We start from the raw sequence: 19,704 nt of genomic DNA on the forward strand, positions 1-19,704 counted from the left end.
TATATATATATTTTTTTTTTTTTTAATATATCTCTTGCACACGTGTTAGTCAAGTTACACATTGGAGAGAAGAGTAACGTGACTCTTCTTTACAGGCAAAATGTCTAAATTATAGACGAGTAAAATGCTAAATCTATTTCAAAAAAGAGAAATTTGTTGATAGACAAGTGATAAATGAAAGTATATCTGTCGATGAAATTGACTCCGGTTCTGTGTACGTGGCAATAACTTGAGATAAGCCTCTATCTGTAGATGTGGAAAAGACCGCTATAAATAGCGTAAAATAGAAGACAGAATTATAGCAGATTTTTGAATGAAACATTTTATCATCAGAGTCACAGAGATATTATATACTTATATCGATATAGATGATGTATAGAATAATCTCACTAGTTTCGAAGAGTATAAACATATCCGTCCTACATTTATTTAATTCCTCTCATTCAATTTCTGTTATTGTTGAATATGCAACAGCCCTTTCTTTTTTTTCTCGGAGTGTTAATGCATTAGATAATAATCGTTTATCTGCTTCTTCCCGAGGAAAAATAGACATGAGATCATATATGGCCGTATATGATCTTATTAAATTATATAAATTTATTTTTTCTCGGATTGCCATTATTTTCTAAATGTTTTCTAGTCTCACCGACTGTAGCGTGGCCTGACTAATTGAAATAAATCAAAAATTTAGTGTAATAAGCTCGGCAAAAACCCGACAAATTCCAAAAGATTAATTGCTACGCTCTAACTAAAATTTAACAAAAATTTCATCTAATATTTTTTTTACACTGTTATGTGAAATTTAATTAAGCAAAATTCTTTCTTCTTATCATAATTGCTTTGATTTTTGTTATAGACATACGAACATTGCGTAATGTTAGCAGTAAAATGTTGCAAAGTTAGATTAATTCTTTCGTAAAGTTCTTTCAAATGTTATCACGTGCCGGTTAATCGCGTGCAATTAAATTTTTCTTCCTGCAGCGGACGAGGGGCCAAAACGCGTGATAGAATTAAAGTGCATTGAGAAATTACGATTGTATTAAGAGACTCATCGATCAATCACGTGAATAAAATCAATCGGCCATAGTCCAAGAACTTTATAATATATTTGGACTTGCTCATCGCTTCTCCAGCGAATGATCAACGACTAAAGCATTCCTCGAGCTTAAACTCGAGGGAGATTAATGCCTGATCCGTGTGTTTATTCACGTGGTTCGATTATTTCATCATCTAGAGAGCTCTCTTTTAAATTAATACTGGCCTTTCCTTCTTATATGATACATGATGCGAGAGACCACGATTCTCTAAAAATTTAAGAGGAACAAAGAATAAACAAAGCAACGTCGACATTTAGAGCGGCGTGCATCTTATTACGCTTGAAATACAAGAAATCTTCTAAATATATCGGTATAAGTAAGAGAGATTAATTATAATAGTTTGATGAGTCTCTCGACAATTGCGCGAAATCGAATGGGGAATAGAATGATAAAGAGGAGTTTTAATAATACTGTACTCGACCAATATTATATTAATTCTTAAGCTAAAAGTACATACAATGAATCCCTTGCCTCCCTTAAGTCTACCTTTCTACTTCTCTCGAAACAGAATACGTCCGTATATTGTTCGTAGATATCATTAGTCTCGATTATTGTAAATCTCGGCGAACGACGAGGCACATGCTCGCCACGCCATGCAGTTGACGCTGATCGTTTCTAAGTGTCTTACCACGGATTTATAATGATCGTACATTTTCTCTTTAAATTTATTTTCTAGCACAATTTAATACAGAGAAGAATGTGTACATAACCGGCAACTTCAGCACCATGTCCATTCGATGTGATGTAATGAAATGTAAACGTATAAATATATATATATATATATATAATGAGAGATATATTAATATATTACACAAAGATACGTCACATTTATGATTAGCATTCTATTTTCTCTCTCTCTCTCTCTCTCTCTCTCTCTCTCTGCATAATTCTACAGAAAAATAAAGAGATACTAGATTACTTAAACGCTACTGATTGAACTTGGAAAAAACAAATGCGATGACGTATAAGAAAATAATTTAATCAGCATAATTTACCAAGTTTTATTTTTTTTGCAGACAAGATCAACTTGATTCTATAAATAATCTTTGGGAAATATGATTTGTTCCAGTTTTGTTTTGTAATTTTATATTTCATATTTTTCAAATGCAGTTATATATTGGTAAGTAAACATTGCTGAGAAATACAGTTATTTTATTTAACATTAAAATAATGACTACAAAATATTCTACCTTGTATTCTTACAAATTTTCTATAGCGATATGAAACTTAGTATCGCGATTGTGAAAAAATTTACATGTGAATATAAAAGTATTTCTGTTTCTATTTCTTTTCTATTACTCATTTTTTTTATTTCCCAGGAAGTTAAATAATATTTGAATCTTCTTTTAATTCCATCTGTTTTACAGGAAAGCGTGACCGTTGAAAACTTCAGAAAGAGGCCAGGTTTAATGCAGCATACGTGCTATTATTTTCCGTATGGTCTTGGATTCTTCGTAGCTAAAGCTTCGTGTGGAGTTATCACGACTTCACATATCTGAAACAGATAAACCACTATTGTATGCGTAATTGGTACAGAATGATACTTAACTTAAACCGAGAAGAGTTCTCGTACGAGTAATATTTTATTTTAAAATAACATTCTACAAATATTCAAATTAAAGATTGACACATTTTTGACACAGAATACCAGCTATAAATATTAAATAGAGTAATATAAAATTAAATCATACGCAATTTGCCGATAATAAAAAAAACACAAAGATTTTTTCTTGCTGATTTATGTGTAACGAAGGATTTAATTAGAGATTTTATAAAAACACACATAGATATATGTATATCGAAGTCATTAAATTATTTCCTAAATAATATCTGCATACCTGCACACGGTGCGGCACATTTAAACTATAAATCACTGCATCTGCGATATCAGTGCTCTCCAGTATCGGTATGCCTTCCAAATTTTCACTTAAGCCAAGCTCGCCAAAGGCGGTTTTTAACATCTCCGTGTTTACCATGCCAGGACTGATGCTCTGAATTATGGAGATTACACAGTATATTTTCAAGTATATTATTTTATTATTATTATTTCAAATCCAACTGTCCTATCACATTGCGAAAAAAGGCATCGTTATCAACAAACGTAATCGTTTAAATCATTGTTAGTGCAAGTTAAATTATAAGCGAGATAAATGGATACTTTTTTTCGTTCGACTAATATTAAATTAGCATTGATAAATTTAATACGGAAAGATCGCATACCGTGACTTTTATATCAAGCTTTGCGTTTGTTATTTCATTGCGTAGACTCGTTGACATTCCAGTGACAGCATATTTACTGGCGCAATATAAACTTACTGCCATATTGATGGTCTCTGCATAATGGCCAGCTATACTGTGGATGAGACAAAAAATTAGTTAACAATACAAGATAAATTTGATTTTTTTTTGCGAAAGTGAATAGTAACATTGACATAAATTACGTCTCAGTTAACTTTATTTCTTTATATGTTTGTTGACACACATATTTATAAATAATATATCTATAAAAATATACATTACATAGATATTTATTTCAATCATCATTTCTTATTTATTTCAATACGATTACAATGAAGAGAGAATGAATCAGGATCGCGGCATTAATGTATCGTTAATTCGTATTTATCAATATTCAACGACTCAAATCTCTTTGTTTAGTGAAAAATTTTAAATAATTTTAATATAAAATAAAAATGTCGGCATTCACAGATGCATTTTTATCAGAGTAAATAACTAATAATTTTAGCTGTAAGAGTTTTATATAATTTTGTTAGATCATACATATCACACTCGCATACCACAGATATTTTGCATACAAAATATTCAAATTTTTTGATTACACAATTTCAGCTCCATAAAAAGGCTAAATTACACGATAAGGGTATGTAGATTATTAATAAATAAAATTGTATAGTCTTTTTTGCAATCAGGTTCTTGTATTTATATTTTTTTTCCACGACAATATACATCAACTGCAAGTTTGAAACTGTATTCATAAACATATTCCAAATTTTATAATGCCTACCTGTTAATATTAATGATATGACCTGCAGCCTTGCGCTTTTTGACAGATTGTACCAATTCTCGCGAACAGATCGCCATCGCAATCACATTTACATCCATAATTTTGCGGTAAGTCTCTGTTGATCCCTCTTTCAATAAAAAATGTGTGGTAATTAATATATGTAGCTTATGTATACATATATATATATATATTTAAAAATAATTTGAAATATTGCACAAAGTATCGACATAAGGTATATCCTAATCTTACGCATGTTTTGGGAAAATTTTACAAATAAACAGCGTTTTCGAGAAGAAGAATGGAAAAAGAAAGAGTATGTACCTACCTATAATCGGCTCGTTAGAGAGTACGCCAGCGTTATTGATCAACACATCAACACCACCCAATTCTTCCTCTGCCCGTTTGAACACCTTGAGAATTTCCTCTTCTTGTCGGACATCGCATGTCATCGGATAGACTTCGCCATTAAATTCACTTTTGATACTCGCCGCCAATTCCTTCAGCTTTTCCAGTCTTCTCGCGACGGCGATTACTTTCATTCCATTCTTCGCAAGCGCTCTCACAATTTGCTCGCCTATCCCGGAGCTCGCTCCGGTGACTAAAGCGACTTTTCCTTCCCAACGATCCATCACGGTAGAAATCTCACGAAAGACTGTTAAGAGACTGCTCATGGATCGCGCTTTGGTCTCTTTTCAACGTTTACCCTCACCAACGTCAATCGCAAACAATACTGCTTGTTGTTAGCCAATGAATTGAAAGAGATACCGACTGTTTAGAACGGCCTGGGTAGGCAGAACCATCAATGTGAAAAATCGGCATTGATTTGATCGGCTTTATTTTCGCACGCGGCTAATTGTAAACAGAGATTTCGTGTTAAGATATTTATTTATAGATTTTCTAAATTTTCAAGCATTTCCAAATGGCCTACTTTATCTATGAGGTTGTTGTCATGTTGCCAATGATTATTGCCAATAATATAAGTGTTGACACAGCAACATGATTATACATTTGTTTAAATACTTTTTGATTACTTTGTGAACAGTTTTTCAATTTTTTTTTTATAATGGTATGTTCTTTGCTGATAAGGATAATGCGTGCGATAACAAGTATATTGTAATAAAAATATTGAGTGACTGTGAAGGACACAGTTCTAGTCTTGCGTGCTTCGGCATAATCGTAAATTGCGCTAAATCATCATATAAAATAATATCTTGCATTTTCCGCTTATATAAGAGTTCGCATGAATGACTTATTTACTTCGTTTATAACGAATTGTTTAACCAATGAATTTATTGCAGGCATCTTTATACAAGTACATTATATTATATTCTTCATGTATATATGTAATAGGTGCATTTGGCAAAATTAAACAAACTTAAAATGATATTAAGAAGAAAAAAGAGATATCTAAGACATTGTTATAGATTATTTCACACTTTTATAACACTTTATTCTATAGATCCAATTTTTGTTGCGTTTGTATAAATTTTCCTAAATTTATATTCTTTAAAATGTCGATGAAAAGAACCTGTCAACGTAAATTTCATCATGAATATAAATTTCTGTATGTGATAACATCCCATGATATGTCCAAATGTATGTGATAACATACAGAAATTTATATTGATTTGACTCGCATATCCGTAATGACAATAGTAAAGTAGTTTTAAAATAGACTATTTTTATCATTATGTAATTATAATGCAAGATAAATACTCGTCAAAATGTCTTATCTCTCAAGTGAATGACACATCTCTATGATACATAACTTGTAGTTATAGATAAAGTGAAAAATCGTGAAAAGTGATAAGATGCGATACAATTTATACCAAGGAATCATTTTATATTATATGAATCAAAAATATCACCTTATGTGCACCGAAAACAAGTCTAACAATAAATGTTAAAACGTCAATTTGATTAAATCATAACAACCCGATTAATATTCTGACTAGTATTCTGTTTTAGTTTTCTTCTGAATTATTACCATCATATGCGATTGAGTATCATCGAAAGAATACCCGATCTCAAGTATTTGTTTATACCGTGCATCGATTTACATTCGGTTGCTTCTCGTGCGTTTCATGTCAGTTCCTTTTAGAAAGATGACAACTTGCAAACGGCTTATGTTGCAAAACTAAATTCTTGCGGATGGGGATGAGAGAATGCCGAATGTGGATTATCGAAAAAATTCCGAGTTAAAAAGCAGATGACACAACGACGGAGGTCGCAGTCAAAGCGGTGAACGATAACGGGTAGGGAGGAAAGATTTTGAATATCGCTGATGATGCTGCTCTGAAGTGTCCTTCCTACTGAATTTCTACCTTTAACTCGCTTTCTCGTTCCGCTTTCCTTCTTTTCCGATCTCGTGTCTCGTGTCATGACTGCGGCTTACGATCTCGGAGCGCATTTGTTTTATAGCAAGGGTGAACGGAACATTCAATCCATCTGTGCCAAAGATCCGCGATTCCTCTCTTAGTACAGAAAAAAAAAACCAAAGTTAATTTAATTATTATTATCGCGCGCATATAAAAGTTTTAATATTTCATATTTACTTTTTTCTATATAGATCTAGGCCGATAACGCAGATATTATTTACACGCTATTTTCTTATTAAATGTGTATGTACGCTCTTTATTTTTTAAGCTATCGTTTAAACAATATATATTCAAAATTTTTCAAGATTGAAAAGAAATTCTTTTAGACTTTTTGTTATTAAATTTTTTAAACGGTGATTAACTCACACTCTCCGATGCGTGACTTTTTGAATTCATAGAGATTATGAGATAGCCAATGTAAATAGAAAAAGTAATTAATAGCGGCAAAACAACGCGAGCCATTCGACCGCAATGAACTTGAGCGGTATAATGAGAGTAAGAAATGGGTGACTCGTAGAGATTAGATTCGGATAGGAAACGATAGCACAGAGATTTCTGCTCACGGACGAGGGATTAAAGATCTACGAGTGGCCCGCTTGGGATTAAAGTTGGATTATACCGGCAAACGCGCGATATGGATAACCGGGAGCTGAGAAATATATGTTACGAGTCTGATTGTTAGAAAAGTTTTTCTGCAATTATGTTTTACTAATCGTTTATATACGCTTGTCATCTTTGTATAAAATTTTTTTTTTTTTTTTTTTTTTACACAACAAAAGAATATAAATAATTATATAAACGAGTATATAGAAGAGAATAGCACGTACACGCTCACACACTATAGATATACATATAAAGTGAATGAGGTATTTTTAGAGACGAACTAGAAAATGTGATGATGACCAAGAATGTAGGACGTCTTTTCCGGTGCACATCGTTGCGCTTACCTCACCGTTCCAAACCGCATTATCATACTATTCGAGATTGGTATTGCTGTCCGAGACACGATACGATTCATGAAAAGAGGATATCCCCAAAGTTCCGGAGAAAAGCGCGATACTATGCGCCGTCTTCGGGTAGAAAGTTTCATTCGCTTTCTCAAGTTCGACATGTGGGTATTGCCTACCTTTCACTTTACATATAAATTTGCAAGCTTGAAGATATAAAAAAGATACTTTTTAACGATAAAAGACAAGAATTTATATAATTTGACTCAATGATTAAATTTTTTATGTCTCGTGTATATCGATTTTCTGAAAGATTTTCTAAATCTTAATGTAAAATAACATGTATGGCATATAAAGTTTTTCAGTGGACGGTTTAAATTTGAATATATGGGATAAATGATTGATAATTAAAATTTTGAATTAAAATTATGCAAAATTTACTTATAAGCAATTTATTAGTTTAGTGTTTGGTTGTCTAAAAGTCAATATATAATAATGTTTCGATATTTTAACTAAGCAGAAATATATTTTACAAAACGATCATTGAAATTAAAGTTGAGCTTTTATGGGCCACATGTAGCGGGGCGAAATAAATTTTGTATTGACGACATGACAGGATGTGTCGCGCATCCTGTTTGGAAATGCCGGAAATTGTGAGCACTGCTAACAAATATGGTCCCCTAACTAAGACACCTCCGATGACGGAAGCTCCCGATTGTCTCAAGTAATCCGTGTCGATCTTTTTACTTCCGATTTTGGATAAACGCGGGGGCGAGCGATTGCCACGATCACGAAGACATCGCGAAATTGCGAATGTCGCGCGATATATCTTTGTGACATTTTTATTTAAAAATAATCAGGATTCGTTGCTCAAGATAAATTGTTTCAATTATTCTCCGAATTTTGATCTTTTGCGTTTCAAAAATTCTGAAGATGACAGTTTATGTTATTATATCGCTACTACATTACATTAATGCATGTATGTATGTATATATATATACTGTTGCAATCTTATAATAATCAGCAGTATGTATACGAGTGTGTGCATAAATACGATCGTGAAATAAATAATCGTTGAATGATACGATTGTAAAACGATTTGCATTTAAATGTACACAGCATACAAATATGTTATTATGTAACCTTGTAGCAATAACGCGCAATAAAATGTTGAGGCGTTTATTTTTCTCCGTCGTATCCTTTCATAGCAAACTACATATTTAATCATTTAAAATTCACTCATGACTCACTCATGACTATTTATCGAATATTAAAGCACACATACGTCGCTCTGCAATGGAGAAAAATTCTCGAGGACTCTCATTCACGAAAGATTGACATGCAATTAAATCATGTCCGATACGATTCTCGCACATCGAAAGTTGTAGAATCTGTTGTTATCGCGGTAACCAAGGCCGATAAAATTTCGCGATCCCGCCGTTAATATAATTATATTGTAGTATAACATTGCATAAAATACACTGATGTAGCACAATTTTACGAGCAAATGTCCGTTTTGCATCAAATGATGTATATTTAATATTTACGTATCTACGTGAGATTCATGGAAAATATCTACCATTCGTCGCTACGTATTGTACAAGAGTTACGGAATGACAGAAAAATATGTATGTAATATGTGCACCTATGAGGTATCCCTACGCAGGGATATTCCGTTGTAGAAATGATCCTCCCGGGACGATGGGCGCAGCTTTGCTATGAATGGGTCTCGTATGATCATTTTGCGAGAACGAATGGTGGTACGCACTTTTGTTGAAAGCCCGATATAAAGTGGCCTCCACTTTCCTGTTTTCTTTGTTATATATATTTTGGCGCAATTATTTCATCCGAAACTTCATATTAGCTCGGTCGGACTAAACCTGATCTTTATTGCTAGTAAAACGTAGTAAATAAGCAGAAAATAAAGTAGAAGAGTTATAATGTGTGTAAGCATTTGTTTTTATTTATATACATATATATAATTATACTTGAAATAATTTATACTTTTAACGTTTTAATATTTTTATATTGTAATGAATTTAATATAATTCTAATATAATAATATATTTTTAAAAAATAGAGACATTTTGATGATATTATTAATTTTTAAACATTAAGTTAAAAATTGAAAGCGCTATTTGTTAGAATTTTTTTATCCATAAATGTATTCTTATACAAAGTACATTTTATTTTAGGTATAGGAAAAAGAAACGCATACGACACACGACGGAGAACAAATTCGTGGATAATTCTGATCATCGATACGCGTCAACTTAATCGATGGTGAAAAACGGCTTTGCTGATATTTTTGGCAGACAACGGGTGACGGTAATGTTGAATGCGTTTCAGACAAGCGAAGGACATGGTTTACTTTCTATATGGATCTATTTGCTCGCAAACTTATACGCTAGCTATATACTTGAAAATAGACAAAATTTTTCTGTTCTCTTTAAGGGAAAATGGTCATTAATCTTAGATAATTCTTTTTCACTCATTGTTTTTGTAGAACATTTTCGTAGAACATTTGTGTCAAGCGAAACTATTACGCGGATATCTAATTTTTAAAGTGTTATATGTAATATTATGTTTTTTGAGTGTTATAGGTATAATTAAATTTTTCTTAGTAAAAATACACGCATTTTTTATTTAGATTATATCTAAATTCTTTTTTTTTATATACACACATTTATACGCGTACAGTTAAGTATTCGATTATATCTTACAATTAGTTAATTTGAAAATTTTTAAAGAATTATAAATTGTCGTAGTACATAATTGCAATTTGTATATTATAGATGGAGTTTGTTAATTGTGAAAAACTCGACGCATGCGCATAAATCGAAAATACTATTATCAGATAAACTTTTCTCGAACTTGAAGATTTAATAAAGAATCGTATTAGCCTCTTAATATATCCTTGGGAACGAAAGCAAAATCCTGCATCGCGATGAAATATGTTGTCGTAAAATAAGTTCTGTCATTCTGCACTCGGCCACAAAAATGTATCCGAGTGCTTTCTATTGATTGATTACTTACACGAGAATCTTTTTGTAGGATCATATATGAAAGATCATATATCACTCACAGTACTTTTTCTCCACGTTAGTATCTTCAAAGTAGAAGAGGATAATTAATTTAGGATCAATGAAAACGAGACAATTTGAATTTATATAGTCATAGTTATTAGTATAATCAAGATATGTATAAAAGGTATAAATAAGATTAATTTTTTGTATTATTGGCATTTTATTATATAAATATCAATATTTTATCAAATGCACTCGTTTGCTGTTATTAATATTATTAAGAAAAAAGCTTCACTAATTCAGATATAGATAAAATATTAGAAAAAATAATTAACCATCAAAATTTAATCAACCAGCACAACCAATCGAATTTTTCGCACATTTCAAGTTAAACCTTGTTATTTTTTTTTAAACAATTCTCTTCTTTATAAAAATAATAAGAATATTCTTATTCCAACTTATAAACTGAATTATTTTTGTTAAATGTGATAAATTTTGTAAAATAATTATCACGATCGTTACACGATCGAGAACACGAGAGATGGAGATAGAGAAAGGAGTGTAAGGTTGGTGGGGATTGATAGCGGGGGGCGGAAAATGTGTGTGTGTGTGTGCGGCGTTTCCACCCTTCGTCAGCTGTCCTGTTTGGAGCAGTCAGTGCGCGTTGTGGCTTCGCCACGTGCTTCTCGCGATCCTTACCTGCGATCCTTATCTTTACTTTGTCCAACCGAGACCACGCATCGGGATCATATTATAATTTCCACAATGAAAATATTTTCCAGAAACGGTTCGACCTAACGTACTTGATCGGGCTCGAAAATGTCAAGAACATCCTTGCTGTCATCGTGACTACGTGTCAAAAGCTTCAGAATGTCACGAAATGACACAAACACGTGCGCTCTTGGTAAGTTTTTAAAAAACTTGAGATATTAAGACTCATGGAAAATTTATTAGAACTTTGCTCAATCAATTCACTTTTGTGTCATATAAACACATAAAATAAAAAATTTATATTTATTCGTAATTTCATTTGTCGGCGATATCTGTTCAACCGATTCACGAAATTGATAGTATTTCAATAATTTTTAAACATTATTTTTAAAAATAAAGCATTATTTTAGAAATATCTTCTTTGTGTATCTTTCTCTAATAATATATGTACAAGTGACAAAAATTTTCTCTATATGCCTATTTTCCTTTTCTCTCCCCTTTCCTCTTCTCATTTCTTTATTTTATATGTACATATGTTACAAAAATTTGATGAAATTTTGAAACATCTAGTCAATTTTATGATAATAAGATTAGTTTTACTGGTATAAAAATATAATTAGCATTCTGTGTATGATTTAAATACCTATATTTAGATATATATATATATATATTGTTTTATATTATTTTATAATACATATTTTTAGATTTATATTTGTTTTACAAATTTTTTTATTAATATAATAACATTATGATTTTATTTTAATCAGTTGCTTGGCTTAAACAATGCTAAAATAAGATAATTTCCTGCATTTATGGCAAGCAATGTGACATGATTTTCAGTAATGTCATAATTATCGGTCAAGTGCTTTTGTCCAAGAACATAAGTCTTTTTTCTGCTTAACTTAAACGAACTTTGTTGACGGTCCTTTACTGTACCTTCTTTTTTTTTACTGTTTCGATTCTTTCGATCTATCTAGCCGCTGTCGCGTCTTTTTCTTCTGTCACCGAGAAGAAAAACGTTCTCATTCTTCATTGAGAATATTTACACGATTAATTTTGAATGCTTTTTGAATGCTTCAAAATTATACAAATATCAAACCTACAATTGTGTGTTGTTCGTGTCGAACTAAATAGTAATTTGATTTGGTTACTCATTTAGTATACAATCAAAAGACGAACATATCAGTAAAATGTAATGCTTTTTACGAAAATAATGTGATGCATTTTGCGGAATAAAATTTCAAACTGACTTAGGCAAACAGTCCCGTACAGAGAGTCGAATGAATATGGGAGACAGCGTGCCATGCTCAGCACGGAAAACTTTGCCAGCGAAGATAAAATGCCATTGGCTAAACCGATAAACATCAGAAAGCTTTAGTTACGTTGAAAAATGCGACGCTTCGAGCTTCGAGGCTTCGTTCGAGTGTGGTGAGAAAAATGCCGTAAAAAGTAACGCTTACGATAGTATCCTCGCTTCGACGGAAGCATCCGCACTTTGTTCGAGTATTTTCCGGTATTTGCCCGTCATATATTTATCGGTTCCCGACAGAAACGAAATCATCTATCCTTCGGCGATACGATGAGAAGACATTGAAATCGCAAACGAGTTTTGCTCAAGTATACACGGAGACGGTCATCTGTATACCTCGTTGGAAAACTTCATAAATCATATCGATACCAATCCGTCTCCTCTCCCTCTTTTCCTCCCCACAGGCAAAGAATCATGGCAAGAGGCGCGAGAATATGCCATCAGTCCATAATATCCTTGAGAAATATTATACTTATTCCAACGCGCAAAGATAGATTTATACTAGATTTATATGGCCGTCTTGAGATCAACCTTTTTTTTATCGATATCTTTCCTTCTCTTTTTTATTAAAAGTAAACATTTTTCAGAATAAATAATTATCAGTGACATAATTCATTTACAACATTATGCTCTGATAAAACTATTATTTTACAATTTTGAAGAAAAAAAGATATTAATTTGAAAGATTTATCTATCGATAGATAATACATCAGCTGAACTTTGCCCCGAAATGAAACATTTCTTTTTTTAACGGATAATAATGTGCCTTTGTTGCTTTTGTTGAGAAAATCTCGAGACAAATACATCTGACTATGATAAGATAATTTCAGAGTATAAGTGACTCTCATTGTTGCATTAACAGCAATAGACGTAATGTAACTTATAATAGGATGATTCGACATTTATCTATGCAATTTGCCGTAACAGGTAAATAATAAGTGCGCTATGTATTGAAAGGCTAAATGTCAACTATTACGATGACTGTTCTTTTAGATCATAGTAGTTAATAGTATTATTAATTTATTGGAGAGTTAAATCATAAACTATTAATGATGATCGTCCCTAGTATATAGACATTTGATAACGTATCCAAGTACTTACATAATTTAAAGCTGCAAAATCAAAAGTTAAGTGCTATGACCTCGTTTGTGTGATGTTCTCATCAAAATAAAATCGATTTGAAATTGGTTGAGTAATCTGTTGTTGAAGAATAACAGGTTGTAAAAGTGGTGGGAATGCTCTATATAAAATGTATAAGACTTTCTAGAACACACACAGGTGTATATTTCAAGCTGTCTTTACACGATTAAAGCGCTCAAAAATTTATCACTTAAAACAAGACAAGAAAATAAAAAATAAAATAAATTGATGTATACAGTCATCAAAAAAATTGTAGTGAAAGACTATATCGAAACGAGTGGAGAAAAAGAGGAAGGAAAATAAGGGCAGAAGGACATAGAATTGAAGGGTGGAAGGATGCGATTTTCTTTCTCAGTCTCTCGAATTTTCCAGGGTGCTGCCGCTGTTGCTGTCATTCGGCTCGCGAGCCCCCTCGACATCTTCCTCCTCGTGCGCTTCTTGATGAGCCGAGTCAAGCTCCGTGGACCCGTGATCCTCGTCATATTGCTGCCCATCGTTTCCGACTTCCTCGATCGAAGACTGTCGCGGCTGCACAGTTCGTTGCAGCATCTGCGGACTACGAGCTCGCGATGCTGATCTGCCCCTCGATTTCGCCCGCGTCTCTTTGCATCTCGGTTCCCGACACAATGGTTTACTCGCTAAAATAAATATCTACAGATTAAAAGGGGAGGGGGGGGGGGAGAAAAGAAACAAAATTGTTGCTAAGAATAACAACATAAAAGATCATATTTTCCGATAATATTTACAATTAATTTTTTATGGTGTTTAATGTAGTGTGCAGATATTAGCGCGGTTATATATATATCTCAAACTTGACATTACATCCTTTAAATTTAAAGATTTAATAATACAAGATTTTACACACGACTAACCTTTTTCATTCTTTTTGTTTTATATAAAAAATATAACAGAAAGAAAAGTAGTGTACAAAAGTCGAATTGGCACGATGCAATCTCTTAAGAATTAAAATCCCCGATAAAAATTCGAAAGCTGGTACGATATTATTAAAAATTCCATCTGGTATCAAAGAATCAGATATAAGTCATCTTAATTTACAGAGTATGTTTAAGGAAATTATCAAATAAAAAAATAGAGCGCATAATTTTTAATCTACCACTATAATTCTACTCTAGTGCGATATAAATTACATCGAGAGACGCGCTTCCGGTTCACGTCGCTTTCGCGATCGCTCTCATCGGAGAAGTCGGACTCGAGCTCTCGCTTGGATAATCTCGAACGTTTCGTTTGTCGATTGAATGGTACGGATGGCTCGTCGTCCTTTTCGTGCAAGATGTACCGTCCGATACATCTGTGTACATGTGACTGATCCTCGAACTCCTCGTCCTCGTACCTGCGCTTTCGCTGCTGTCGCTGTAAACATCAGAATTGTATCTCGTATGATTTGTCCAGCGAATAATCCTCGTTTGAATATGCAGCGTACAAAGGAAAAAATTGCAATAATTGTCATATTATTGCCGTTGTCTTAAGATAGGCTCTTATTACAATTCATCCCCACTTGAGGCTCATTTGGCTCAAAGTGTAATGGATATAATGCAACGCCGTAACATTTATACCACGGAAAACTGACACACACAGAGAGAGAGAATATAACAAATATATATTTAAATGAATATAATAGACACAATAAATGTTATTGTTAAGATAATCGCACCTTTCGATTTTGAACGGACGTATTGGATCGTCTAGGATACGGCGAGCGTCGCGCTCTCCTTCTTGCTTTACTACTATGATGTCTGCTGCTTCGTCGTCGTGACGTATTTCTTTTTCTATATTTATAAATATCAAGTAGAGAATCATAAGCTATCTATTTCAGACTTTTTTAGATAGCATTTTATCGTCATTTATTTTACCATTGTGACTCGATTCATAAAATTATAAACAAGAAAGCCCATCACTTTTGTAATATCTTTGTGAGATTTTAATAAGTTGAGGGGAAGAGAGCGCGGACATTTCACGTTATTCATCGTAGAGATAATACGCGGCATACTTGCGTTCCTGTGTTCGACGAGAAGAGGATTCCGTTTTGTCGATCGGCGCTTGTACGTCGGATTTCGACTTCTTCTCCTCAGTTGTTTTATCGTCATTAGTTGATTCTTTGCTGGCAGGTGGAGTAGAGACAGAAGCGGGATTCAGAGTAGCCAATGTTTTGTAACGACCACTCCTATGTCGTAAAAGTCCGGCGTTCACCGCGTGTTTTAGAGCTCGATGCACCTGCAATGCGTACCACCAAGCATATCATAAGAAAATATATATATCTAGATTATGTGAAATTTTATCCTTATTAATTAACGCATAGATTGCCAGAGAAGAACAACTCAAATCATAATGCGTATAACAGCGTACAATTATACAATTATATTTGTGTTACAAACCTGCAGTGTGAGGTTCTTGGGCGATACGTTGCTCTGCCGGATAAAACTGAGGACTTCGCGAGCCGATGAACCTCTAGTGTCGCCAAGATTCATCACTGCGTCTAGCACGCGAGCCATGAGTCGAGGATTCGACGGTCGAACCATCTTGAAATTTCACGATTCACAATGCACTTGACTAACGTTTCACTTTTAGATGATGAATTTAAATCTGATAAACTTTAAATTATTACATATGATACTGGATAAAGGATGATTCGTAGAAATATTAATATAATTAGAGTTTGATAATCGTAGATTTTAATTTTTATGTTTTCTAGTTATATACACCGTAAAATATTTACATTTTGTACAGATAAATATCGTGCATTTATTCACTTTTCTTTGTGTGTTTCCAATCGATTTATTACGGGATTACGCTTCAAATTTTTGATGCCGCTTTGAATTTCGAAACCAATACCACGTCTGTATGTATTATCTGACAAATGCTTGAAGTCAAAAAACATCCAATCGTTCTTTTTTGTGCAACAAACGGTCTTGATAAATCCGTCGTAAATGCGAACCGATCTTTCTTTCACGAGCATCACAGCGAATTTCGTTGGGACATGTCAGCATCCGCGTCGAAGTTGTCGCCGAAATATCCGTTGTCTGTTGTCTCCGCGCGATACTCGCTTCGTCTGTTCGACGATGCTTCTCTTTTCGGAATCCCCGAGTTTTTCATTTCGGGGCCTGTGTCTTAAGTAAATCGACATTCCAAGCATTCCGATGATTAGCTAAGAAAGCAACTGAGACACGCGCATTCGGTTTAATTTCAGGAATTGAGATTTATAATTTGAAATTGATATAATTCGACGAGAGGGTTCAAAGCTCTCGACTATTAAATTAATGATCTCTGCGTGTAATTGTGGAATATTTACCGGAAACGCGACAATCGACACGTATGCATTTTGCCGCCGTCTATAACGTATCGAAAATTGACATTGTCTCACCTCAACTTATAGCTTTGTAACGCAAAGTACTGTCATGGTACGTCAGAGTCGGGGATTTTCACGGTATCGTGGTCTCGAATTACGAATTAAACTTTAAGGAAACGCCTATTATCCTTTCTCGTTACCTACATGCGTATGTTAAACACCGTTTGACTTGTCTATTCTCTACCGCTGACAAGGTATGTTGCGCGCACACGATATATTCGTATTATAACGAAAATGATGTACAATAATACGCACGGTTTATATTATTATTTCTAAAACATGTACCATATATCTATCAAAAATCGTGGGTATCGATCTTGAAACTTTTTTCTTAAAGATTTTCCAAGGATTAAAAACAGTCGGCTTTTTTGAAAGAGTTAAAAATGAAAAAAAATGCGAAAGTATCAGTCATTTTTATCAGTGCTTTCATCTAACGTGTCATACTTTTACTTATAAGCATATTTTTAGAAGATAATCGTCCATATCATAATTTGGAAAACTCTCACGCCTTTTCAAGCCGCGTTGAATAACTAAAATCCTCGCTTCCGGTACACAGTATATACGAATAATCACGATGCTGATAATCAGACCGCTCTAGTCGCGAACGGTGCCCATCTTTCAAAGCGCATCCCCGTATTTACGTATGTAAGAATAGCTGTTTACGTTGCGGTGCGGTTCGTTCGTTCGCTTTGAAATGTACGTCGCTATTTTTGGCTACAAACTATTTTCGAGAGAACGAATGTACGTGCTACAGGCGGCGAATGTACGCATTTACCGCTAGGATTTACCAATTCGACACCTGTCTATCTACCATGCGTTATCGTGCTTCGACGCCCAAAACCGCAACAAAACGCAAAAGACATTTAAGAGACATCTAAAAACCATTTGAAAAGTTAGACCCTCTGCGTCCGTTAGACATTTGTATTATTTATATACGCATTATGAATTATTATTGTATTATAAAAAAGGTAGCGAGTAATAGAAATATGAAAACACAGAAAAAAATATATATTTAGCTACTTATATACTATTTAAATTTAAGCTGAATTTTTATTTTCTTTGGTTTAATTAGTTTGCAAAACGTACACAAATTATTATGTTTAAATAATAATTGCCGCATTTCTTGTATGATCGTTACAATTCGCCATATATTATAATTCTTCTCAAGTTATACAGTTTTTTTTTTGTTATTAATTGTTCCAAAGGCACTTGACAATCCGACATGGGCGCTTATTGAGCAGAACGTTTCATTTAATGATATCAATGATACACATACATTATTCTTCAGTAAATTTTTTTATAATATAAATCATATATGTATATGTGAGAAATACGTGTAAAGAGAGATTTGCTTCAACATATACTTTTGCCATCATTAACGTTGTGTCAATTTTTGTTGCAGCGCGAAATATCGAACGATCCCATTGTTAAATCAAATTGATGAGCGAATCTTCACTCGGAGAAAGCAAGGATTCGGCCTAGAACATTATGAAGCCAAGAGTCTTACTTGCTCTTGCCAACCTTATCACATCCTTTTTGTAAGTTCAATTTATAAAGTAGATCTCTCTATTTTTACGTTTCATCGTATGCATTTCAATGATGTCAATTATAAAATTTATTTAGTGCGAGATTTTTTTCATTTAAACTCGACGGCGTGGCGGCTCGTGAAACGATTTCTAAATTATACGGTTAATTACGCTTCGTTTAACAAGAGGCGACACGCGGCCTTAGTGCATAAATAAATCATATACTCGCTCATTGTTGTCATTGTACACGATTCGTATAATTGAAAGTACTATTTTTACATACATTGAAAACAAAGGCTACTTTCATTTAAACGGTTTTATCACGGAATACATGAATACAAGCTATAGCAAGTAGATATTGTTTCTCCGTTCAATTACAACGAGACTGATGCTCCAATTAATTACATATTAACGATAGATAATAATATAATATTACATCCCATCGAGAAAACAAGAACAAAGAGAAGACTGAATTATGTCAAATGGACAATCAATATTCTATAGATATACGCAATTATTACGAAATTATTATACATGACTTATTTGTTAATTATTTGATATACGATTCATTACATTGCCGTTTCTTATATACATTTGTTGATCCCTTTGATATCAAAGAATAATCGAATGTTCCAGAATAAAAATCCAATTAAGAATGTACTCCAGTATTAAACAATTAATAATAAATGCTATTAAAAGTATGCCAACATAAGAAAGAATACACAAGCTTTCTTTCTTTTAACAATATAAATCTAAACAATATGGACTAAATTTGGCCATGCAACGACGAGTATTGGAAAGAGAGAGTGGCTTTGTTTAATGCGCTTTTTAAGTATGATTCCGGTTTAATTTAGTTTTCTCTTGCACGTGAATTTCGGACGTTTTAATTGCATGGGCTGTATACAGATGCATACAAAGATATTCACAGATATTCACCAAGGATTCGGAACGCTGCCGCGGTCGAGTGAAAATAAACCGTGGCTTACCCCATACATACTTGTATATATATATATATATATATACATATATACGCGAGTAGTAATTGCCGCGTGGGCAATACGCGGATATAAGCGGCGTAACTTTATAGCCAACGACACCATCCCGACGCAGGCTCCTCAATTACGTGCGCGCGATCTCCGCCTCGCAGCATCCCGCTGCACGTTGGACGTGCAGCGGGATGC

At 33.4% G+C, this 19,704-nt stretch overlaps 3 protein-coding genes across 5 annotated transcripts in view; 1 reads left to right on the top strand and 2 right to left on the bottom strand.

Annotated features, from left to right (window-relative positions):
• Positions 1-2,078: 2,078 nt before the first annotated feature.
• Positions 2,079-4,826, bottom strand: LOC115238346 (farnesol dehydrogenase-like). The gene is made up of 5 exons (XM_029812078.1): positions 4,448-4,826; positions 4,123-4,249; positions 3,318-3,450; positions 2,936-3,088; positions 2,079-2,592 (listed from the first exon to the last, which is right to left on the bottom strand). Exons 1-5 carry the CDS (start codon positions 4,791-4,793, stop codon positions 2,524-2,526), a joined length of 828 nt encoding a protein of 275 aa, XP_029667938.1. The 5' UTR covers positions 4,794-4,826; the 3' UTR covers positions 2,079-2,523.
• Positions 4,827-11,090: 6,264 nt separating this feature from the next.
• LOC115238351 (gamma-aminobutyric acid receptor alpha-like) overlaps positions 11,091-19,704 on the top strand; it is a 16,704-nt gene continuing 8,090 nt past the window's right edge. Inside the window, exons 1-2 of one of the 3 annotated variants that reach the window (XM_029812090.1) lie at positions 11,091-11,377; positions 18,400-18,535. In XM_029812090.1, coding sequence (XP_029667950.1) covers positions 18,486-18,535 — 50 coding nt within the window. In that variant the 5' untranslated portion in view covers positions 11,091-11,377; positions 18,400-18,485. The remainder of the gene's footprint in view (positions 11,378-18,399; positions 18,536-19,704) is intronic. The other 2 variants (XM_029812089.1, XM_029812091.1) reach the window with 2 other exon arrangements.
• On the bottom strand, positions 13,985-16,900 carry LOC115238335 (serine/arginine repetitive matrix protein 4-like). The gene is made up of 5 exons (XM_029812060.1): positions 16,027-16,900; positions 15,642-15,865; positions 15,306-15,420; positions 14,782-15,004; positions 13,985-14,271 (listed from the first exon to the last, which is right to left on the bottom strand). The coding sequence occupies exons 1-5, from the start codon at positions 16,168-16,170 to the stop codon at positions 13,985-13,987; spliced, it is 993 nt and encodes a 330-aa protein (XP_029667920.1). The 5' UTR covers positions 16,171-16,900.

Source organism: Formica exsecta, unplaced genomic scaffold (assembly GCF_003651465.1).
Source record: "Formica exsecta isolate Colony F162 unplaced genomic scaffold, ASM365146v1 scaffold333, whole genome shotgun sequence".
In the NCBI taxonomy this organism is placed as follows: domain Eukaryota; kingdom Metazoa; phylum Arthropoda; class Insecta; order Hymenoptera; family Formicidae; genus Formica; species Formica exsecta.